Source organism: Prionailurus bengalensis, chromosome C2 (assembly GCF_016509475.1).
Source record: "Prionailurus bengalensis isolate Pbe53 chromosome C2, Fcat_Pben_1.1_paternal_pri, whole genome shotgun sequence".
Taxonomy (NCBI): domain Eukaryota; kingdom Metazoa; phylum Chordata; class Mammalia; order Carnivora; family Felidae; genus Prionailurus; species Prionailurus bengalensis.
Window position 1 is genome coordinate 10,915,089 of NC_057350.1, and position 25,306 is coordinate 10,940,394.

Here is a 25,306-nt window from a genome sequence, read left to right on the forward strand (position 1 = left end):
AGAGTATGCCTGCCCTTCTGCTAAAATACATCGATCCTGGGGCGCCTGGGTGGCTCAGTCGGTTAAGCGTCCGACTTCGGCTCAGGTCACGATCTCACGGTCCGTGAGTTCGAGCCCCGCATCAGGCTCTGTGCTGACAGCTCGGAGCCTGGAGCCTGCTTCAGATTCTGCGTCTCCCTCTCTCTCTGACCGCCCCCCATTCATGCTCTGTCTCTCTCTGTCTCAAAAATAAATAAACATTAAAAAAAAAAATACATCGATCCTTTTTGACACTGGCTTCAATACGCCACCCATATTATACATTTAAGTCCTTGAAAGCTCTGTGTTCTCCCAGAAGTACTAATTATGTGTACACTCTCTTGTACTAATCCGTGCAAAGTAGCAGATCCGTCAGACTCTTCTGTTTTTCAAATTATCAGAAATGTGCCAGGCTGAAGCTTAGTATTAGTGTCATTTCTTCTGCGTTACCCTGCAGATCCAGAGGATTAGTGCTTATTAAACATAGAAGTGATCTTCACTTAAGACGGTTCTCTTATTGCAGATTTGGAATTCTTACGGCAGGCGTCACCCTCTGTCGTGGAAGAACCCCAACCTGCCTGTGTTTTTAGGGGGTTCTGGTTAGAACCCTGGAGCCCATCAGCAGAAAGGTCACCTGCTTTGTTTCACGTTTGCTTTGAAATGGAGGCCCCTCCCTGTGACGCAGCCGATCTTACCAGTAATAATAAAGTAGTGCTAAAAGCAATAAATTCCTGAGCCCAAATCTGGCCTCCTCCCCGAGCTCATTCCCTGATTCCTCCTGACAGAGAACGAGAATGGAGATTCCTTCCGAGATCAAGAAGAAGAATATTTTTTCCTGCTCTCTTTCTTCTCCTGGATCGTTAGGGCGAAGCTCAAAGAAAAATGGGGATTTAATCACACTGCCGCATAGACGAATGGTCTCCGTGGGTTTTGATCATGAATCTCATTGGTAAAAGAGTTTTTAGTACATCTGCCAGCGAAAGCATTTTTTGTTCATAAATTCTGCACGATTTCAACTCTACACTGGGCACCTTATAAAACATACCCTAAAAATAGGCATTTTAAAAAGACATCAGTGGCATTAAAAGAAGTGAAAATATAGTAAGCTGAATATGTTCTTCCCACATGCAGAAGATTTTCAAGACGGCTGCCAGAGACCCCGAAGAATCATAGGCCTCCAGGAGCGTCCCAGGGTTGGGGCCCCCCAAGTCTGGACTTGATGGCTCAGTGCCCCCCCACCCCACCCCCGCCTGGGTGACCTGCGGGCTCCCACACAGCAGGGACGGAGAAGGTATGTCCCGGAATGGGACTGGCACCCTCTGAGCACACATGTGCCTTTACCAATGCTACACGACGTCCTGTGACAAAAAGGAGTGGCATGGCCTTTGCTTAAACCAAAGACACAGGGACACCCTTCAGTCAGGAACACCAAGGGCCATGGCCCTTTGATGCCTGGTGAATTCTGGCTCTTTGTGGGACTCAGATGGGCCCTCCCTGGGGCAGTCTCTGAATGTCACAAACATTTACCAGCATCTCCAGGAAGCACAGAATGAGTGCTGTTGCCCCCATGTGGCTTTCACTGCAGTCAGGGAGATTTGCCAGATAAGAATGTAACTAAGAGGAGAGCCCAGAGGGTCACTGGGTTAACGGAAGGGCGTCTCCTAGAGAAGCAGTGTTTGTGATGGGCTTTAAAGGATATATAGGGGTCTGATGGGCAGAGGAGGGAGGCAAGAGAGTAGCTGGCTGAGGGCAGTGAGGAAAACAGGCACAGCCGAGGGCTCCGTGGCCGGGAAAGGCCTCAAGCCTCACTGGGCATCTTGCTCCCACCCTGCCGTTTGCTCTATTCTGAACTAAGATACTGGAGTGGTTCTGTTGTATGGAAGTCAAGTCCTGCTCAAAACCCCCTGATGGCTGCCACCTCAATCAGAATTTAAGCCAGAGTTCTCTCAGGGCTCAAAGGCTCCCATGGCCTTGTTCCCAACCGCTTTCTCCACCCTTCTCCCCTGCAGGGCCTTGAATGTGCCAAGATTCTCTTGGCTGGGTGCCTTGGTGTATTCTGTTCCCAGGCCCAGAATGCTGTTCCCCAGCATCCCACAGTTCAGTCTCCCACTTCCTTCAGATCTGATGCATCGACATGTCACCTTCTCAGGGATGCCTTCTCTGACCAGTCTCTCTTTCAGCATCTTTCCCCAGCTCTTCCTGTCCCCTCTCTGTGCCTTTCCCCCAGCACTTACCACTGTCTAAACTCACTGTGTACTTTACCCTATTATCTTGTTTCTTTTCTTTTCCTTCTCTCCCCATTTAGAATGTCAGCTCCGTGAAAGCAGAGGGTTTTGTCTGTTTTGTTCACCCGTGAATCCCCAAAACCTAAAAAATTGCTTGGGTGAATGGATGGATGGGATGGGTGGGTTGATGGGTGGATGGATGGATGGATGGATGGACAGATGGATGGATAGTTGGGTGGGTGGATGCATGCATGAATACTTAGTAAAAGTCGTCATCTTCAACCTAAGGAACAATGGGAAGTCGCTGAAGTTTTTCCCATGGGAGAGAAACGTGATCAAGCTCGGCTTCGAGAAGTTACCTGTTGTGGGAATTATGTGCTATCCTGGAGCCATAAGAAATCGGCCACCGTGAGGCCTTCTGCAGTCGCAGAAGCTGCCTGAAGTGCTGTGCGGGGAGTGCAAAGTGGAGGGTGGTACAGAGAATCCACAGACCTCTCCCCGGACCTGCGGGCAGGGCACCTAGAAGAGGAAGGCATCCAAGATGCCCTAGACAGTCCAGCCAGAGCAACTGAGAGAACAGAGGTGGGGACATGAGCTCCGACACCAGAAGGTGCAGCTGCCAGGGGAGCACGGTGCTGTGGTTCCCTGGAACCAGCCTGGAATCTGCCGTTGATAGACCAGGGTGAGTCCTGGCTCCCCTAAATAAACTGTGCCCTTCTCAACCTCAGTATCACGACAGGTGAAGTAGGAAACAGAGACGCGGCTCACACACAACCACCCCCGGTAGTGTTTCAGGCGCCCTGCTCAGCGCTCTGCCAGCATCACGTTGTTCGATCCCGCTCCACCGCTGAATTGGGTATTAACCAGGGTTACAAGCTGAGGACAGGAACACTCCCCTCGGTTAATACCATCGATCAGACTGGGAAAACGGTAAAGATGAGTAAGCGTGAGGTCCTAGGTCTCTCCATTGTACAGTAACCGAGGGTGGAGGAACAGAGCTCCACGTCGGAGGCAGCAAGGGCTCCAAATACGAAGCAACAATAAAACAATTCCATTATCTCAGAAGCTAAAAACTCGCCTAAGCCCTGAGTTGCATTAGCGTTCAAGATGAAGGCTCTTTAAACGGGTACCTTTTACCTCAGTCAGGTATGTCCTCCCCCGCCCCGCCCTCCGCCCCCCCCCCCCCCCATCTTTTGTGAATTGCCCTGTTCTTTGCTCTGCTTCGGTTTGCACATCAAGGTCCACACTCAGTTTCCCCTTCTGGTCGTTTTGTAGAACCGCTTCCCTGGTGGTGGCACATTCTTGGCAAAGGTGCAAACTCCTTGGGGTTTATAAGGACGCGCTGAGGTCATCCTAACTCTGCTCCGGGAATGCTGTAATGGAAATGGTGGAACTCACCCTAAACCTCAGTTTTTCCTCCCTGAAAATAGAAAACTTCTTAGTGAAAATATGCTCTTACTGCAAGTTAGATGAATTTAGGATTTTTATGGCACGAATGGAAGAAATGCAAAACATCTAAAGCTTTCAGTTGACTAAAGCATTTCATTTCTTCTTCAACTTCTGGTGTCAGTTTTACTAATTTAAGTGCAATTTTTGGTATGCTTCTCAAGAGCTCTAATGAGACATTAGGCACTGCTTTCTTCAAATCACTTCTATCCGACTAGCAAACAAGAATCAGGAATGCACTTGTCTCCCAAATGACAAGGGATACACATGTAGGAACGTCTACTTTTTTTTAATACTTGCTTTGGAACAATTTTTATCCTCCACGAGGACAGGCACTGTTTACAATGTAATGCTTTTGCATAGGACATTTAGAAATCCAAGTTCCCGTATAATAGACACGCAGCTGAAGAGTGGACATTCCTAAAAACAAAATTTTTTTAATGTTTATTCTTGAGAGAGAGAGAGAGAGAGAGAGAGAGCATGGGGAGGGGCAGAGAGAGAGGGAAAAACAGAATCTGAACTAGGAGCCGGCTCTGAGCTGTCAGCACAGAGCCGGACGCAGGGCTCGAACTCACGAACCGTAAGATCATGACCTGAGCCGAAGTTGGACGCTTAACCGACTGAGCCAGAGTGGGCATTCCTGATGAGAACTGTCAGATTAGCAGATGAAGGGAAACTGAGATGCGTTTAAAGCAGTGTTACCTCCGGGTACCGAGACGAGACAGGTGTCCTATCCCTTTATAACGTCCCTGCAGCCAGGGCTGGAGCGCCATGAAGGAGCCTTGCCACTCAGTGACGTACTTCGAAAACCCGTATCTGCTCCATGCCTCTCACACAGTAGCTGAGGAAGCCGGTGCTGGGGGACCGTAGGTGCCCCTCTCTGGTCCAAGGCCCTGGTCACTTTGTGACCCAAGGAGTTTTGCCGAAAAGCATTCTTTTCAGCCCCCCTACAGTTGGTCACTGTTTTGAGCTCCTCTTCTGGGTGTAAAAATGGGAGCACTCGGGATCACAATTTGATTCAAATGGACCTTAAAAGCAAGTCAAAGGCAGGTACGGAATCACACATTAGGCTTTTGGGGCAGCCTGGTGAAAGAGCGATCATTTATCATTTATTTCTCAGAGCAGAAATTTGCCTCTTCTTTCTCCTCTGACCGCAGTTTAACTCTATTTCCTAAGGTGGACTCCAGGAGAAAGAGAAAAAGCGGGGGGTGGGGGGGGTGGAGGGGGGCCATGGGGTGGACGTGGACGTGGCGGAGCAGGGGGGAGGGGCGGTGCACCTCAGAGCCCTCCCCAGCCTCTCTGGAGGAGGCTCCTGTGTCCTACCTCCCCCTCCCTTTCTTTCCCCTTAGCGCCTCCCCCTCCCCCCCCCCCCCCACCAACGCCTCCCATACCCACACTTACCACCGCCACAACGTGCGTGTGTCAGGGACAGGCTGCCGACAGCACTGAAAATACGGCACGCCCAAACACACGCTACCCATCGCCAAGCACCATCTCATGCGACCGCATCCCCGTGCGGTTTGAGGCAGACCCGTACTATTCACAGGGTTCCGAACTGTTTTAGAACATATGCATTTAGATCTTTTCAGGTTGGGAGTTATGGGTAATTTGGCAAAGCGAACACCATAACTGGTTTCTTACATAACTCTACAGTTGGCAGTAAGGCAGTGCGCATTGAAATTAAGCAATGCTCATTCATCCAAGACTTGACTTTTCCTCCTTTGGAGGGATAAATGCTCCGGTTTCGTTTTGCTCCATTATTGGAGACTGTAACATTATTGGCTAACTTTAATGGTTCTCTGAAGGTAATTCTTACATGTGAATGGCAGAGTTCTAGTTAACTTCTGGAAGCTTAGGAGGTGTCTCTGTGTGCCGCTAGACTAGACAATGCTTTTAGAAGTAACTTGAGTGCTTTTAGGTGATAATGCAACTGGGGAGACTGGGAAGGACCGAGGACCCAGGCTGCCACAGGGATCGAAACTGGAAACGTGCTTAGCACCTCAGAGTTGCAGCTTTGGAAAGAAGGGGCAGATATTTCACCTGAAAAGGGGCCCGTTTTCAGGTACGCTCTCCAACTGTAGCATGCATTCCTTTCATTTCTTCTTCCTTTTCTATGAGAAGAAAAACGCAACTTTTAGTCTATGTGTCTCAAAACAGGACAGCTGATCTCAGTGTTTTCTCTTCTCAACTCCAGAAGCTAGATTCTCTAAAATGTGTTTGTATCTTTTTCTGAATCCAGTAGCTCCCAGAAAATGATCAAAGTGTTGCATCTTCCTAGTTTCCAGATTACAATAGTAAAATTTTCCAGTGAAGAATCCCAGGATTGCTTGAGGAGCTCTTCTCACATTCCCACTGTGGAATACAAGTGAGAATGGGGACATTCATCCAGTAAAGTTCAATTAGGGTGGAAAAAAAGCGCCATATTTCAAAATGAATTCCACTTTTTTTTTTTCTTTAAAAACAGAGTTCATTGACCAAGAAAGATTTCAAAACGTTTTCTCTAATACCCCAACATAAAACTTGGATTGAGGTTTTCAGGGAATTACAGGGATCAAACAACTAGCCAAGGCTTGAGTTTCCAGGTTTCCCAAAGGCTCAAAACTCCCCCAGAGGCTAATTACTGTTTACTGCTGAGACCTTCCTCATTTTTCTTCTGTAACATTTTCCATCTTAAGAAGGGTGGTCCCATTCAGCTGAGGAGCATGGTGTCTGAGTGGCTGAATGGAATTACTACCAGTGGAAACTATGTTGCAAGAGGAGTTGATAAAGCAGCTGCAAGGCAAACCTTGGCTGTTTTTTCCATCCTCCCCAAGCAAAGTTAATTAGCATAGGGAAAATGACTAAGGTGTTGACGTCACCTCTTTCCAGTAGAAACTTACACTCTGTCTCTGTCTGCCTAAAAGCATGCAGGACTTGACTCAGGAATTTGCTGTCCAAACAGGATGCTCTAGAAGCTGTGCTTTTTTTTCCCCAGGGGGCTGGACTTCGGTGCTTTATAAGGGCCTGCTGGAGCGACAACCTCCAGCCTCTTGCAAGGGACCGTCACTTGGGGCTTGACTGCCTGAGTCGCTAGTGCTTTCGCTCTAAGAAAGCAAGATGCACTTTAGAAACTTCAACTACAGCTTTAGCTCCCTGATTGCCTGTGTGGCAAACAGTGATATCTTCAGCGAAAGTGAAACCAGGGTAAGGCTTCTAATATAATGTGATTTTTGAGAGGTTTCAAAGCACTGTGTTAATTGGAAATAGCAGCTGAAATATTTGCGGGGGTGTGATGTGGCTGTCTTGCGGGTTTGGGGGTTTTGAAATAAGTCCAAAATATTTGGTGCTTTATCAAACAAAGCTGTTGCCCGAGGGATTAACTGTGAAGGAATGTTTAAAACTCTCAGTATTTGAAAACATCCAGGTCCCTTGACCAATCAGTAATGCAAAGTTTTAACATGGTTTGTATTTTTCATTCTGTGTAGGTTGTAAGCAACCTTTTAGAGGGAAGCTTTTTCTGGCCGTGAACAGAGCGTTTCACTTTGACATCTAGAGATCAGAACAGTGTAATTTTATCTTGGGAAATAAATATCGCAAAGATAGTTGTATGTCTGTGGTAATTACAAGGGCCTGTCCTCAAGTTTTCAGCTTCCTTTAGCTAGGGAAAATGCAGCCATAGCAAACAATAAAACTGGATAAATATCTTAAGTTTAAGTGTGGGGAAGCAGCTCTCATTGGTGGTAATTAGTAGAATTAGTCATTGTAATCACCGTGCTTTTTTTCTTCATTCGATTAAGATGTAAGATTTCCATCAGTAGCTACCCAGCTGTCTAATTGATCTTTAACAATATTGTATATGAGTGAGTTCTGTGTGTTGTGTTTGGGGAATGGTGTTGGTGCTATAGGCTTTAGAGCCCATGCCATATTGGGACATGTGAAGGATTTTTTTTTTCTTTAATCAAATTGAACTGCACGAGTGTGTATGTTGCTTGACAGCTAGGACTGTGGTTTCTGAACGAGATAGCAGCACATTCTATGTGTGAAAATCCCACAAAAGCTACGTATTTCATATTAGCCTTATGTGAGTAAAATCATTCTTTATTCAATCAAAGAGGGACAGCGTCCAGCAACTATAAGAGCTAGATCCCAGCTGTCAGAACAAATAAGATTATTTTTTTAGGAGAATGGCGTCATAGTGATGTGGATTTAACAGACTCTGTGCTTTCTCTTGTGGTCTGGTCCTGAGCCCTGACTTGTATTCTAAAAATATTCCTCAAAGTCATCTCCCCTAAATTCTGAATCATAACTCCAAAACTAAACAGTGGGTCACAATGCCTATTGATGAGGTCATGCAAAATTCCAAATATATATGCACAGACCCTGCGCCAGAAACTTGCCTGAGCTCCCGCTGGAGAGAGGTGGGGAAAAAGTCCGCCAGCAGCCAGATGAAATCCTCTGGGAAGCATCTGCTGTGTAACATTTTTCTCATTCTTTGCCTCTGCAAAACCCCTCAGAGGTTTTCATAAACGAAAGCAAAGCCACGGGATTCAGAGAGAGAAAGTTGGTGAGTTGTTACCACCCCCACCCTTGGAACAACCTGCCTGGTGCGCACGGGCTGACCGCCCCCGCCCCCACGCTGGAACACAAGTCCTGTCCTGCCCGTGAAGCCTCTTGCGCCTGGAAGTGCCATGCCCTTGCCTCTCTCTAGCACTGAACATTCTTGAAAATGTTCTCTCTTGTAAGGCGTCCCCTCTCCCCTCTGCAGAAACTGCTTTCCGCAGGTTTCCAAGGTACTCGGTGCGCCCCGCCCGCCGCCTCCTCGACCTCGGTCCCCTTTGTAGAAGGCGCGCCCCTCCCCCAATGGGACCCTCAGCCGCCCCTTTCTGCCTTGCGCAGACTTCCCACCACCTGTTCTTCCTGTTCAGTCTGGAAGAAAAGGCTCAGAGGGTAGGACGCCTCAACGTCCATAGAATCTTTCTGGAAGTTTTGACTATCAACTCCGTCTCTGGTTGGAGCCTTGAGACCTCGCTGTGGTCTCCCAACTCGCCCCACACCCTCCCGCAAAAGCCACCACCCCAGGACCCAGCCCAGCAGGGGCCTCTCCACACAGCTTCTCCCGGAAAGCTGGTGAGCTCCTTCCTGAATCTAAGCCTAACACCCTTGGACTTGGGCATTTCCATCCTAAGAACTCATGCTGTTTTGTAATTTTCACTAGGCATTGTAACACTAGAGCTAGAAATATACATACATTGTAGCCCGCATGCAGAAATGGATCCATTTGTGGGAGGCAAACCGTAAGAGACTCTTAACTGCAGAGAACAAACTGAGGGTTTGCTGGAGGGGAGCAGGGCGGGGGATGGGCCAAATGGGTGCTGGGCATAAAGGAGGTCACTTGTTGGGACGAGCACTGGGTGGGGGTTCTACTCCTGAAACCAATACTACGCTGTATGTTAACTAGCTTGAATTTAAATAAGTAAACATTTTTTTTTTGAAAGGAAAGAAATGGGTCCATTGGCAGTACATTAATTTTTAAACCAGTATTATTTTAGAGAGTTAAAAAGTAACAGACTCAGTGGGAAAATAATAGGGAGATTTCTTTTTAAACCTCTTCCTTTACACTGAGAAATGCAGGGTTTCTTATTAACTTCACTGTTTCCCAATGCAATAAAATTAAAAAGAAAAATTTTTTTAATGTTTATTATTTGAGAGAGACAGAGACAGAGAGAGACAGAGAGCAAGCAGGGGAGGAGCAGAGAGAGAGGGAGACACAGAATCAGAAGCAGGCTCCAGATTCTGAGCTGCCAGCACAGAGCCTGACTCGGGGCTCAAACCCACAGACCAGGAGATCATGACCTGAGCTGAAGTCGGCTGCTTAACCAACTGAGCCACCCAGGTGCCCCCCCCCCCCAGTGTTTTTTTTTTCAAATGACTTCCAGTGTTTTTAAACCCTAAAGAAACATCTGATATACACAGCCACCCCCTGTGTTGAGCAGTGGGGGTGGGAGTTCACTAGGCCTGGGAAGGTTGTTGGACATAAGGAATTGTTGGGGGGGGGGGGGTGACAAATTACCAAGCTGGACATCCTTGGAATGTCCTCCTTTCCTACTTTCAAAAGAATGTTTCTGCGACTGGTAATTGTTTTGCTGATTGAATGAATTTAAGAAAGCCTACATTCTAACTTTCTTAGAAAATCACCTGTATTAGAATTTAAAGGGGCCAAAAGCAAATCTTCCTTGAAGGGGTAAGGCTGGCTTTTCTTGTCTAAGAAAGAAGTTGGGTGTTCTCGAAATGACACTAATTCCCTTCCTCAAGTGGAAATGCGATGTAGTCCTCAGGACTCCTATGCGGGTATATTTTAACTCCTTTTATTTTTGTTATTACTTTTCAGGCCAAATTTGAATCCCTCTTTAGGACATACGACAAGGATATCACCTTTCAGTATTTTAAGAGCTTCAAACGGGTCAGAATAAACTTCAGCAACCCCTTATCTGCGGCGGACGCCAGACTCCAGCTGCATAAGACTGAATTTCTTGGAAAGGAAATGAAATTATATTTTGCCCAGGTGAGTTGAATGCAGTGATACACCTGCTTCTCCCTCTCACCCTTTTTAAAAGTAGCTCAGACATTGATTATGTTATACATTGATTTTTTTTTTTTATGCATACGCATTTCAATTGCAATGTTGGAATTAAAAGTACATCCTGCAGGCGCCTGGGTGGCTCAGACAGTTAAGCATCCGACTTCAACTCAGGTCATGATCTCACAGTTCGTGGGTTTGGGCCCCGCGTCGGGCTCTGTGCTGACAGCCTAGAGCCTGGAACCTGCTTCAGATTCCCTGTCTTCCTCTCTCTGCCCTTCCTCTGCTCACACTCTCTCTCCTCGAAAATAAACATAAAAAAAAATTTTTTTTTTAAGTAGATCCTATTCTGTACCCTTCCTTTTTCACCGTGTATCATTCGTGATCATTCTACCGCAACATTAAAATGTGTTTAATAAGATCATTTCCAGGTACGTTAGATTCTACCATATAGATACTTCAGACCTATTTAAGCAGTCTTTACTCTCAGACGTTTATCTTGTTTTCCAGTGTTTCACTATCACAGATAACCCTGCAGGGAACATTGTTACATCTCCACCCTTTTTTTTTTTTTTTTAATTTTTTTAACGTTTTATTTATTTTTGAGACAGAGAGAGACAGAGTATGAACAGGGGAGGGTCAGCGAGAGGGAGACACAGAATCCGAAACAGGCTCCAGGCTCCGAGCTGTCAGCACAGAGCCCGACGCGGGGCTTGAACTCACTGACCGTGAGATCTTGACCTGAGCCCAAGTCGGCTGCCCCACCGAGGGAGCCACCCAGGCGCCCCTCTCACCCTTTTTTTAAGCATGTTTATTTTGTCATTTAAATGACAAAAGCAACGCAGATTAACTGAAACAATCCAAGTACAGTACAAAAGTCCCTAAAGTTAATTAGGTAGATACATTTCTCCACTCCCCCTTCAAAGCCATTGGCTAACATAACCACCTTTGAAAATCTAGTGTGAATCCTCACACACTTTCCCCTTCACATATGCAAACATACAAGTGCATGAGTATGAGTTAATTTGCTTGCACAAAAAAAAAAAAATGGAATTACTACAGCCATCTTTTTTACTTAGCAGTGTATCGTGGACAGCCTTTCTGGTCAACGTGCCCAGCTGGGTTGATTTAAAACTCTTAAGAATTCATTTTGAGGAAGGCAAAATTCATACTCTAAATTTTGAATGTCCCGCCTATTTAAGAAAACATCAACATGGGGTGCCCGGGTGGCTCAGTCGGTTGAGTGCCGGACTCTTGATTTCAGCTCAGGTCATGATCTCACAGTTTTGAGATCGAGCCCCGTGTTGGATTCTGCACTGAACGTGGAGCCTGCTTGGGATTCTCTCTCTCTGTGTTCCTCTCCCGCTTGCACGCGCGCTCTCTCTCTCTCTCGCTCTCTCAAAATAAAAAAGAAAGGGAGGGAGGGAGAGAGAGAGGAAGGAAGGAAGGAAGGAAGGAAGGAAGGAAGGAAGGAAAGAGAGAAAGAAAGAAAGAAAGAAAGAAAGAAAGAAAGAAAGAAAGAAAGAAAGAAAAGAAAGAGAAAAGGAAAGAAAAAGAGGGAGAAAGAGAAAGAAAAAGAAAGAAGAAAGAAAGAAAGAAAGAAAGAAAGAAAGAAAGAAAGAAAAGAGAAAGAAATCCAACATCAGCATGTGTTTAAAAGCAAGCGATCTCCAAAATGGCCCTTGACCTTGGGATGAGTAGCGCTGGGAGAACCTTTCCTGCTCATTCAGGAGGGTGGTAGTTAAGAGTACAAGGCTGTGGGCGTGGCTAGTCCAACACTCTAAGGTTTGTGCAGCATGTTTCCAGGAACTGGCTCAAGGGTTAGGGCTACTGACTTGTTTCAGACCAAGAGCAGACCTGAGCGGGGCCTCACTCTGTGCAGGTTCTCGGCAGCACCGAGCCTCCCTCGGTGGAGAACCAGCCGTCTGCCAAGTGCGGGCAGCCGCGTCGGCACAAGGCTGCCAGGCCTGGCTGGAAAGGAAAAAAAAAAAAAAAAAAGTTAACCAGACAGGTAGCAAACGCTAAGAAAGCCTCCTGGTGGCAGGAGTCCCAGCCCCGGGTCGCGCTCGAAGGGCTGTGAATGGGTTTGCTGTTTCTCTTGCTCACCACCCTTCTGGTTCTCCCCCACCCCCCAGACCTTCAATGATAAGGTGACCCATTTTCAAGGCAGCTCACAAAGTTCTATATGCTGTTGCATCTGGGGTCCAACAGGTTGGCCGTGGAAGGGGAAGGAGCTTCTCAGGTGCAGCTTTCTGGTTACGGCTCGTCCCCACGGGGGCTCTGAGCTCCCCAGGCCAGTAGAAGAGTGGAACCTGTGGAGACACTTCCTGACCCTGGGAGGAGGCCACCTTGCAGGCCCTTCAAGTATAAATTAGAGCTAGGGTGCCCTGCCCCCTGGTGGCGGCGCAAAGCACGGGTTTTCGACCTTGGCTCTGTAGAATTACTTTGTCCTTCCACTTTTTCTGATTATTAAAGTAAATGCACGCTCAGTGTGAAAATTTGGAAGGGGGGGCAGGGGAGTGGGAGATTAAAATAGAAATAAAACCCAAACTGGTAAGATTTTGATGTAACATCTTTCTGGGCAGCCCTCTAACCACACGGACAGGACTTCTAAGCCCAGACTAGAACCATGGGTTATCGTTTCATGCTATTATTTTTTAGTTTTTTTTAAATTTAATTTAATTTTTTTAGGTTTACATCCCAGTTCATTATCATATAGTGCAATAATGATTTCAGGAGTAGAATCCAGTGTTTCATCCCCTACGCACAACACCCAGTGCTCATCCCAACAAGTGTCCTCCTCGATGCCCCCTGTCCATTTAGCCCATCCCCCAGCCACAACCCCTCCAGCAACCCTCAGTTGGAGTCTCTTATGTTTTGTCCCCCTCCCTATTTTTATATTATTTTTGCTTCCCCTCCCCTATGTTCATCTCTTTTGTATCTTAAATTCCACATATGAAGTCTTATGATACTCGTCTGTCTTTAACTAATTTCACTTAGCATAATACCCTCTAGTTCCATCCACGTTGTTGCAAATGGCAAGATTCCATTCTTTTTGATTGCCGATACGTATATACATACATACCACATCTTCATCCATTCATCAGTTGATGAATGACATTCGGGCTCTCTCCATACTTTGGCTATTGTCGATAGTGCTGCTATAAACATGGGGGTGCATGTGTCCCTTCGAAACAGCACACCTATATCCCTTGGATAAATGCCTCGTAGTGCAATTGCTGGGTCGTAGGGTAGTTCTAGTTTGAATTTTTTGAAGAACCTCCATGCTGTTTTCCAGAGGGGCTGCACCAGTTCGCATACTCAAGATAGTATTTTTTTTTTTTAATCTCCTGGAAGGTGGATCTTTTTTTTCCTTCTTTGCTTTTGGCATCTGAGTTGGAACCGCAGAGAAAGGGAATTGTGGGGTACCACCGGGTGGGCGGGGGCCCTGGGACCCCAGCCCCACTTTGCCCTCCCAGAGGCCGTATCATCTTAGGGCTGTCGCTTAGCCTCTTGGAGCCTCTGTTCTGCCTTTGCGACCTGAGGAGCTAGAAGAAATGGCTGAGATCCCTGTGACATCAGCAACAGTGCTTTGTTTTGTCCATTTCTACTACGACGCTACTCCTTTTCCACCAGTCTCGGTCCGTGGTGATTCCTGGCAATCCCTGTGCCTGTGGGTCCCAGTCCCGGGAGGGCGCTCTAACCATGTTTGTGCCGTCACCCCTTTGCCTTCTCCATACGGACTGGGTCACGAGCCCCCTCCGGAACCGCATGCGTTCTGCCGCCCAGACGTAGGCGCCTGTATTTCTTTCTCTCCGCAGACGTTACACATAGGAAGTTCCCACCTGGCCCCCCCGAATCCGGACAAGCAGTTTCTGATCTCTCCTCCTGCCTCGCCGCCCGTTGGCTGGAAACAAGTGGAAGACGCTACTCCTGTCATAAATTACGATCTGTTATACGCTATCTCCAAGCTAGGGCCAGGTAAGCTGTGCTCTTGGGTGGGAGCAGGGAGACAGATGGGCAGAGGTGGCGTTCACGGGCCCAGACGGAGATGCTCACCTGCCTCAGGGAGCGCCTCCCCCCACCGTGGCCCCCCGCGTGTTTTGTGAATGGTTTCTAGTCGCTTTCATCTGCGACTGTAACTCAAGTTGCTGGGGACACGCACACCTGCCTGCCTCTGGCCTCATTCCTTAGCAGGTCATGGGTACCAAGCACCGTGACCCCTCGTTGCCAGCATCACGGGAATCCTTCCCGTCACCCACTGAGCACCAGCCCCAGGCCCTGTCGCTCCAGGATGAACAATTAGACTTGGAAAGGGAAAACAAACCACCCTACACGTTAGAAATTTCATCTTTAGTCAAGGTGGTTGGTCTGATTCTCAGCTGCTCCTTTGAATGTTCAAGGGAACCGTAGGGTGTAGTGAAGAAAGGGCCCCAGTCATGCACGCCCCCTCTTGGCCCCATTGGGGTGCTCCCCAGCTGAGAAAGAAGAGTCTTCAGTCCTCCGATGGGACGAACGTGTGAGTGTTCGGGGAGATAACAGGTGCTCTGGCCTCAGTCTTCTTCTCCATACAGTGGGTATTACCCAGCGGAGCTGTGAGCCGTAGGTGAGACCGTTGTGTAGAAAGCACTTCAAAACGTGCCTGGCCCATAGGCTGCGCCCAACACATGATTTTTGGAAACAATCCGATGGTGGTGGTTCCTGTCCTACCTGCCGGGTTTGGGGTGAGCGGGCAGGTTCGTGAGGACGTCTTGGGGTGAAGCAGTTTGAGCTCCTGCCCTATCCACAGAGCAAACAAATACTGAGACCATTTCTTCTGGACCAGAAACCTGATGATACTCCTTTGGATTGAGGGTTTTATTTCATGGACCATCAGCAGTTTCGTGTTGAAAAGATTACATTTCTGAGCACACTGCCCCCAGCGGAAATCGCCTCCGTGGGAGAAAGCTAGAATCCCGTTACTCACTGCCGATGGTGGCGTCAAGGTCAAGGTGGACCTGGCCAGTCCGAGGAAGCGCGAGCTCCTGGCTGAGGTGCCTTAGCCGAGCTGAGGGCTGGAGTCTGCCGGGACGCTAGACAAGAGAAGAAACGGGTCCTCCAGCTGGGGGAGGGGACAGACTCCTCCAAGGGCAAGGAGTGCTGCTGAAGGCAGTCCTTCCCACTCCAGAACCTACCCCTCCTTTCTGACTTGAGAAGCCCTTTCGGAAAAGACATAATCCAATCCATTCGCCCTTAGTTTACGTGACAGTGAGCCGGAACGAGATCTCAAACTGGGCCGTGCTTTGCCGCCAGCAAGATTGCAAAGAGTTTGCAAATGTGGCCCTCCACTGAGGCCTTCTGGACCCTGGCTGATGGGCAGGTAGATAAGGACCCTGACCGGACAGCCGTGATCTTGTGACCGTCCACCTCAGAGTTGAGGCGCGCTCACCTTTTCAGATTCAATTGCCATGAACGTTCCAGATAGAGAACCGGCAAGTTCCTTTCTTATGAGGAAAAGTGCCTTCCGTGTTCAGAGGCGTCCCCAAAGCAGCGGGAGGCGGGAAGGTCTGGGATCGGGCTGGGGAAGAGCACACAGAACTTGAAGGAAAACCCACCTCTGCACCCCGAGGGGGCAGAGCCAGCCGAAGCAACCCCCCACCACCACCTCCTTAAATCGTAACATTTCTATTACTCCCTGCTTCCGACCAGTCAGGATCCGCGCCCTATTTGTCAACATTAGTAAAACTAGGTGACACTTAACGGGCCTGTGGACCGTGCAGCAGGTCCCAAGCACTTAGCTTGTACTTACCTGAGCAGCTCTGTGAGGTCAGTGCCATAATTATCCCATTTCTCGGAGGAGGCCGTGGAAGGTCACAGGAATGCGAGGGGACGTGCCTTCGAATGGGCTCCAGGTCCTGAGTGGAGGGAATCAGAGGCCACATGTGGGCCCCCCTTGTGGCCTGTCTCCAGTGCGAACCACCTCGGTGGGAGCCTCATGGGGTGCCTGGGTGGCTCAGTTGGTTAACCATCCAACTCTTGATTTCTTTTCTTTTTTTTTCGTAATGTTTACTTATTTTTGAGAGGGAGGGAGAGACAGAGTGCAAGCAGGGGAGGGGCAGAGAGAGAGGGAGACGCGGAATCGGAAGCAGTTCTCCAGGCTCCGAGCTGTCAGCACAGAGCCCGACGCGGGGCTCGAACTCCCGGATCGTGAGATCATGACCTGAGCCGAAGTCTGACGCTCAACCCCCTGAGCCACCCAGGTGCCCCCCGACTCTTGATTTCTGCTTGGATTATGATCTCACAGTTCATGAGTTCTCTCTCTCTCTCTGTCTCAAAATAAATAAATAAACTTAAAAAAGACGGAAGCTCTCGATGTCCTTTCCTAACGCGTTTTATTCGCGCACTGTCTCCCCGAACACATCGCACCACAATGGGGAAGCCATCTGGGTATTTTAGGAGGCCTGGTGGATACGTTAAGTGTCATTAAAAAATATACTCCTTCCGTTGCTTTCATATGCCTGGATTCAGTGTTTGACTGAAAGCAGAATAATATATAACGGTGACTCTGTGTGTGTGTGTGTGTGTGTGTGTGTGTGTGTGTGTGTGTAATTTTTTTTTTTTTTCCCCGCTAGAGCCACCAAAGAAATACCAATCCAGAGCATACCTGGCTGTGTCCCTCGGTCCCCGTTGCACGTCCGCAGAAGCCAGGCCGAGCAGACCCGCACATGCTCTTCTGTTTGCTCTTGTTTCTTGGCTCTCCGGTCCTTGCCCGAGTTACCCTGCATTTCTCTTCTTTCCCCAGGGGAAAAGTATGAATTGCACGCAGCGACCGACACCACCCCCAGCGTGGTGGTCCACGTCTGTGAGAGCGATCAGGAGAACGAGGAGGAGGAGGAGACGGAAAGAATGAAGAGACCCAAACCAAAAATTATCCAGACCAGAAGGCCAGAGTATACGCCTCTCCACTTAAGCTGAACTGGCGCCCGGAGGGAGAAGTATTCTGAATCACACTCACGGAGAGGAATCTTTTTCTGAGCGAGTGGCCGCTCACGACTGGGGAGGTGGCAGCCGTGATCGCTGCGGCAGAAATTCCAGTTCGCGTTGCTCAGAAGAGAATCAAGGCTTTGTCCTCTGGTTCTAATGCTGGGCATCCGTCAATGTTCATGGCTTCCGGGAATGTCCTGGGCCAATCACTGAAGTTTAAGGTGATCGCACGAGGACATTTGGGCACGTCTCGAGAAAACCGATAACCGATCGTGTTCTGTACTTGTTCTTTTCTGGTAGGTTCTGTCTTTTGTCGAGGGCGGCTTGATCCCTGGGGGTGGGGAGAACCCTCTGTTTCCAACCAGCCCACGGGGCAGACTCTCTCTACTGGTAGGAAAAGGCACCGCGAAGCCACAAAGCGTCCGGTGCGGAAAGGCTGTGGAAACAACAATGCAGTGTGGGAATGGTAGTGTTTCATTTTTCTCCCCGTCACGTTCTAATGTTTGTGCATGTATATTACGGATGTTCAGAACTAACCTCTGTTTGTGTATAGTTACGCCATTGTTGTGTTACATCTTTTGGGAAGATGGGAAAGCTTGAACAACCGATCGCCTTTCCAGATTCATGATTCTCTGCGACAGCACTCACACGTGGAATGCACCTGGAATACGTTCATTCAGCATCCTATCCGTTGCAACATGGCCCTTGTGCTTTGGCAAAAGAAGTCGATCTGAAATTCCCACGTGGAGTTTCACTTCGTAAAGTGCAGAGAACAGCAGTGTCACTGCCAGCATTTAGTGGGTGAGAAATTTTAGGTTAGGTGTTTGGGGTCAGACATCGGTTCCATTTATTTCTTTTCCGTGGTGGTTTGTACACATGAATCGTAGCCGAAATACCTTCCTGGGGAACCGTTGGTGGAGATAGTTGATTTTTGTTTTTTTTAACGCCACTGAAACATCGAGGTAAACCTGTAAATAAAGCCGATAGCGTATTTTCATTCCCATTTGTACACTCGGGTGAAAAACACGGCCGTGGAATCGTAGTGTTAGAATATTACCCTACCTGTGACTTGTATGTTGTAGAAAACGCTGTTAAATGTCGGACAGGACTTGAATTCAAAGCATGTCAAGTGGATAGTAGATATGTGGTGGAATGCTAGGGACGCAGTGCCTTTTTCCCCATTGATTCCTGATGGAATTGTTACACTAGGTTAACGTCTGTAATTTTTTTCTGGTCGTCATGTGTGTGTCTGGTAAATAGGTATTCTATTTTGGCCTTACAACACCCTAACGAAATTTGTCCTTTGGAAATCCCTAACGCCCAGTGACAGTGCATGCTTTGGAAATTTGGAAGGTGGTTTTCTTTAAGAAGCAAATGCATTAGGTTGTCCGTATCAAGAAATTGACGGGATGTTCTCAAAACCCTGTTTACAGTCCTTGGTGAGGTGTTGGGGGGCCGTGAGGGAGAGACCATTGCCTAGCTGTTCAAGTGTTCCTGGCTAAGTGCTTTTAAACTGGAGAGGCTAACCTCAAAATATTTTTTTTAACTGCAGTCTATAATAAATCAACACGATATCCTCTTTACGGAAAGCTTGATCTCTGTGCCCTTTTATTTCTGACGATCGGTCTGTGAACCCTGTGAACCTTGCCGTCTCCAAAGGGCTCCTTCCTTCGTCAGCTGCCATTGAGAACCTTGTGATGCTTTCCTGTGGTTCGTGGAGGGTTAACCGCACTAACTGTATATCACCTAGTAAAGCGGAAAATGGAGAAAACCGAAATCGGGAGTCTGGGTATTTGCTTTGTGGAGGGAGACGAGGAAAACCCTGTTCCCCAGCAAAACCACCAGCTCCAATAAGCAACAACGTTTCTGATCGTTCATAGGAGGAGCTGTCTTTCCTGCTAGAAGCCCAGGCAAGACACTGAACGACAAAGGCCAGTTAATGTTCCGGAAGTCTGTCTCTGAGCCTTCCGTCTGAATCCCAAGCAGCCTTTCCCCCGGAGCCCTTATGACACGTGGCGGTGTGCTTTCTGTGCATGCCCACAGAGGCCCAGACAATCCAGGGTTTATTGGCTGAACTCTAGCAGACGACATTAATCTTGATCAAGGTTAACGTTGGGCACTTTTCCGTGAACGCTCACATGCTCTTGTGTTTTTTTTCTCTAAGAATAGCTCCTCCGGTCGTGTCCAGGAGAATTTACATATTTTCAACCCGTCGATGTTTGACGTTTAAACATGTTGGAAAATCCATTTTTCAGTCGGGTGGCCAAATCTGATTATCGAGCAGATTCACTAAGTGACCGCCTCGTGAGGGAGGGGGCTGCCATTCATCGTCCTGTTGAGTAGCTGGGAACCCAGTAAGCCCAGTGTGCCAGCCCAGGATCCTATTTCATAAATAACCCTGGAATAAAATCAAATCGTGTTGTCAGTTGTCACCCTTCACCACTGATTGAATGTGTCTCTTAACTAGATTTTGATAGGACGTATTTCTGATCTGGGGGTAACCGGCTTAAGGGTCATCCGAGGAAAGAAACCCGGCCCCCCACGAAAGGTATGCTAAATCCAAGGGACGGGTCGTGATGGATGGAGAAGTGTTAACGTTAGTCAGTAAACTCAGATTTCCCGTCGGTCCCCTTTGCCCACCTGGGAAAATGTAAGCAGACGGTGCCGCTGCCCACAGAGCCGACAAAGCCTAGAGTAGAAATCACAAGTCAACGAACATCTTCACTCAGGACGGTGATGTCAGGTGAGCAGTTCTGTGGCAGCCTCAGCTGAGCTTCTGAAACCCACAGTGCATGCGATTGCTGGTTACCAGGCTGATGGCCATGAAGGGCCCCCGGTCACAAGCGTGCTCAAGACTCAGACATCTCTTTGGCCCTGCTCCTCAGAGGGCTCCGTGAAATGCAAAGCAACGGACACAAAACAGGCGGAACCATGCAGAACACGCCCTTTGCCACTGGTTGACTGTGTTCCTTAGATAGATTTTGATGGAACATATTTCCTTTTTTTTTTTTTTTAAGTTTATTTTTATAGGGCACCTGGTTGGCCCAGTTGGCTGACCGGCCGGCTTTGGCTCAGGTCATGATCTCACAGTTCGTGGGTTCAAGCCCTGCCTCGGGCTCTGTGCTGACAGCTCAGAGCCTGGATGGAGCCTGCTTTGGATTCTGTGCCTTCCTCCCTATCTGCCCCTCCCCCGCTCGTGCTCTGTCTGTCTCTCAATAAGTAAACATTAAAAAAAAAAAAGTTTATTTTTATTTATTTTGAGAGAGAGAGAGAGCAAGCAGGGAAGGGGCAGAGAGAAAGAGGGAGAGAGAGAGAGAATCCCAAGCAAGCTCTGCTCTGCCAGCACAGAGCCTGACACGGAGCTCCAACCCATGAACCACGTGAGACCATGACCTGAGCAGAAATCAAGAGTCAGTCACTCAACTGACTGAGAGCCCCCCAGGTGCCCCGGTAGGATATATTTCTGATCTGGCAGTAACCAGCCTAGGGTCACCCAAGAAAAGAAACCCAGCCTCCGTGAAATGTATGCTAAATCCAAGTGAAGGGTGGTAATCGATGGAGAAGTATTAACATTTCATGTGGCTATTAATATTTGGATTATGAACATTGATTTGCAGTCAGCAAGCGTTTAAGATTTTATATTTCCAGAATGGAGTGTGAAATCAGTGCCCACAGGTGATGGGGGTTTTCGGAGAACTTTAATTTTCAGTGACATGTACAGAATTCACTACAAAGGAAATAGATCTTATCAAATATTAAATTGCAAAGGATTAACTACAGTATATGGACATGTTATGGCCAAAAAATGAATCAGCAGCTGGGGCATGTCGTGCTCTAAATGTATTGTCATAGGTTTGCAGAACTCTGTGGAATATTTGCCTCAATATATTAAGTGCCTATCAAGTAACAGTCACCGAAAGGTCAGTTCAGAGGGAGACTATAAATAACCTGAAAATTATTTGGGAAGAAGTTAGAATATATGTAAGAAATACATTCTTTCTCCCCTAATTCTCTGGTCTTCTGATTCCTTAAAGGCATGTAGGGGATGTTTTTTCTCTTCAAGTAATGCCACCCCTCTTGGCAATCTCTAATTCACATCTGAAATTCTCACTCTTGTGACTCACCAAAGCTACATGGCAATCAGGTAGATGGATTTTATTCTCACATACCTCATTTTCTTCAGGGCCGCCTCTCTGCTGTGCGTGAAAGGTCATTTTAATCGTGGCTGTGTTTATGAACGGCACAAGGAAATTATGTGAAAGTGATTGAGATGTGGTGTCTACATTCAACATTTCTTTTTCCAGATTCTGGTTAGGGATACAATGACCGTTTGACACAGCGAATGAGAGCTGACCGGCTGCCGTAGCCGCTGCTCACCGTTCTGTCCTTCGGTGTCATCAGGAACCCCCTCCTGGCTGACATTTAAGCTCTGGTCTCATGGAATTTTCAGTGTGTCTAACTCACCATATTATCTCTTTCCTATGCACCATCCCCCACGTTCCCTGTGCCTAGACCATTATCCCATTGCCCCAGCCCAGCCCAGGCTAACTCCGTAATGATGTGACCCCCCACGAGAGCAGGCCCATGTCTGTCCTAGTCACCTCTCTCTGAATCACTAGCAGCTACCGCTGTGCCTGGCCAGTGGCGACCAATAAATATTGCTGAAATGATTAACTGACTCACTGATAGTTGTCCTACAGTTGCATCACTGATGTCTCCTTCCCCCTGAGAATCATTTCCAGTTCCTACTACTGAGTCTCCCATTATGTGCCATACTTCCCCTTTGTAATATGTATTGACTTCTTAGCATAAGAATTAAATTGTTTGTCTTCCTTGTTAGAACCTAAGTCAAGTGGAGGCAGGATTTCTGGTAGTCTGTGCCTCAGAATAGACATTCAACGCAAGTTGGATGGATGGATGCACGGATGGATGGATGGATGGATGGATGCATGGATGCATGGATGGAAGGATGGATGGATGGAAGGATGGATGGATGGGTGATGCATGCATGCATGGATGGGTGCATGCATGCGTGCATGGATGCATGCATGCATGGATGGGTGCATGCATGCGTGCATGGATGCATGCATGCATGGATGGGTGCGTGCATGCATGCATGCGTGGATGCATGGATAGATGAGTGAATGGATGAGTGGATGGATGGATGGAAGGATGGATGCATGGATTGATGGATGCATGGATAGATGAGTGAATGGATGAGTGGATGGACAGATGGATGGACAGAAGGATGGAGAGATGGATGGATGGATGCATGGATGGATGGATGCATGGATGGATGGATGCATGGATAGATGGATGCATGGATAGATGCGTGAATGGGTGACTGGATGGATGGGTGGATGGAAGGATGGATGGATGGATGGACGGACGGAAGGATGGATGGATGCATGGATAGATGAGTGAATGGATGAGTGGATGGACAGACGGATGGACAGAAGGATGGAGGGATGGAGAGATGGGTGGATGGATGGAAGGATAGATGGATGGATGGACAGATGGATGGACGGAAGGATTGATGGAGGGATGGATGCATGGATAGATGGATGCATGGATAGATGAGTGAATGGATGAGTGGATGGATGGACGGGTGGATGGATGGAAGGAAGGAAGGATGGATGGATGGATTGATAGATGCATGGATGGATGAGTGGGTGGATGGATGGATGGATGGATGGGGATTTCAGATGCAGAGGAGTAAGAGGTCATTGAGAAAGAATAGGAAAATAATGGGGCATGTTCTCCTCTCCCTAGTCAATAGAGCATTAAGCAGCTCGGTGTTTTAATACAAATTGCCAGGCTGCTAGAACAACAAGAATGAAAGAGGGAGAAAAAAAGACATAATTGTGTTGGGATAGGGCAATAGATGAGAAAAGAAAAGCTTTGTTTTTAAATTTTTCTTCTCAGAGTGGTTAGCTAAAGAGTGAGTGACTGAGAAGGGCAGGAAAGAACGTGCCAGAGGATGGAAATGCTCCGTGCCTTGACTGAGCAACACGTGCAATAAAAGCAGCAACAAGTGTGCATTTGCCCAAAACTCACCAAACTACATACTTAACACTGGGTGCATTTTATTATATATAAAGTACACCTCAATAAAGTTGACTTGAATTTTAAAAATCAGGATAAAGGGAGAAAAAAATTCCAAAACCTGTTCCGTGGACAACAATTGAGGGAAAGTCTTCGTTCTCCACATCCTAGTAGAAATATTTCCCAAGTGTATAGTGCTTTTTTTAATGTTTGTTTAGTTATTTTGAGGGGGGAGGGGCAGAGAGAAAGAGAGAGAGAATCCCAAGCAGGCTCTGCACGGTCAGTGAAGAGCCTGATGTGGGACTCAATCCCATGAACTGTGAGATCATGACCCAAGCCAAAGTCAAAAGCCAGATGCCCAACGTGACTGAGCCACCCAGGCACCCCTAAAATGCTTTAATATTTTTAAACAATATTATACAGCAAAGCAAAGCAGCATCCCAAATTAGAGTATAAACATTCGAATGAGCTTTTCTAGAAGAACTTGGTATGTCCAAGTTGATTTTTAAGTCATATTTATTTTCTTAAAGTTTAACGTACAGGACTAATTCTTTTTACATGTTCAGAACGAACACATTGCTAACTCAATAATTACATACATATAATCTGTGGTAAATGAAATGGACTTTATAGAGTGTCTTTAATGCCAACCCAGACTCTCATGAGACCTCGGGCCACAGTGACCTATGGGACCAGGAAATACATTTGCAGTGATGAACCATTGGAAATAAACCACTGGAAAAAGACACAAACAAAAACCCCACTTTCCTGCTAGGTCAGTTTTATTTTTGAAGCTTCCAAAACATTTTTCTTGCAAATTACACAAAATGTGCATCATCAATCTTTTGCTTACAGAGATAAAAAAAAAAAAAAGTTTAAGCACCACAAATGATGGAGAAATAATTTTTTAAAGTTACATAGGATCACCCATAACCATTACAAATAATGGCTTGTACCACACATGCATGTTTCTGCTTTACAAATTCTGGCACATTCTTCATGTGGTTTTATTATGGGCTCAGTTGCCAAATATCCTCTTTTAATTGAGTTAAATTCACAATTTTTACACAGTGAATAGTTCCAGTTGGTCTTTATAGCAAGTGTTTTGTGAAAAAGCAACTGTTTGCAGAGGTACTAGCAAGTGAGTATGGAGAATTTTGTTAAAATACACTTATATTGAGGGTCGCCTGGGTGGCTCAGTCGGTTAGGCGTCCGACTTTGGCTCAGGTCATGATCTCACGGTTCGTGAGTTCGAGCCCCGCATCGGGCTGTGTGCTGACAGCACGGAGCCTGGAACCTGCCTTTGGATTCTGTGTCTCCCTCTCTCTCTGCCCCTTCCCTGCTTGCGCCCGGTCTCTCTCTCAAAAATAAATAAACATTCAAAAATTAAAAAAAAAAAAAAACCACACTCATGTTGAATAACCAAGAATGGAGAACATCACATAGATTAAATTGCAGATGGCACAATATAGCTCGTTTCTATGAACGCATTACACCCGACAAACACAATCACGGGGAATGCTACCGAGGAAACAAATGTGATGAGGGCAAATGCATTCACCGCCTTCACCCCCAACACCCCCCAATCTGGGTTTGCCACCAGCTCCTTTGCTGATACTGGGCACTACGGAAGCCGAGTACCTAGGAAGCTCAAGGCACCATTTACCTTTGGGAAAATAGGAGATCACATGGAAAGAGAAAGTAAACAGGTGAACTGAGCTGCCTGCCAATCTCAGAAGGTGAGTTCCTGAACCAGACGTCATTTCATCTTGGGCTTATTGGTTTGGTTGTTTTTTTTTTTTTTTCATTCATTCAGGCAAAATGTGCCCAGATCCAAACTCTTTTTTTTTTTTTTTAATGTCTTTATTTCTACGCAGGACCATTAGGCCTGTCCCTCCTCCACTGTTCCTTGTCCCCGGGACTGGTGATACCCTTCACCCAGCTCAGCCTGGAAATCCTGGGGTCACTCTGTCCTCTTTCGAGCTCCCCACCTTGCGATGAGATTATCCTGGATTAACAGGGTAGGGCCTAAATGCAACCACGAGGGTCCTTA

General features: G+C 47.3%; 1 protein-coding gene across 3 annotated transcripts in view; it reads left to right on the forward strand.

The window, feature by feature from the left end:
• RCAN1 (regulator of calcineurin 1) overlaps nt 1–18,797 on the forward strand; it is a 102,736-nt gene extending 83,939 nt beyond the window's left edge. Inside the window, exons 1-4 of one of the 3 annotated variants that reach the window (XM_043593650.1) lie at nt 6,695–6,872; nt 10,057–10,230; nt 14,067–14,226; nt 17,027–18,797. In XM_043593650.1, the coding sequence (XP_043449585.1) occupies nt 6,786–6,872; nt 10,057–10,230; nt 14,067–14,226; nt 17,027–17,199 (594 nt within the window). In that variant the 5' untranslated portion in view covers nt 6,695–6,785 and the 3' untranslated portion in view covers nt 17,200–18,797. Of the gene's footprint in view, nt 1–6,694; nt 6,873–8,136; nt 8,796–10,056; nt 10,231–14,066; nt 14,227–17,026 lie in introns of those variants that run through there. The other 2 variants (XM_043593648.1, XM_043593649.1) reach the window with 2 other exon arrangements.
• The last annotated feature ends 6,509 nt before the right edge of the window (nt 18,798–25,306 follow it).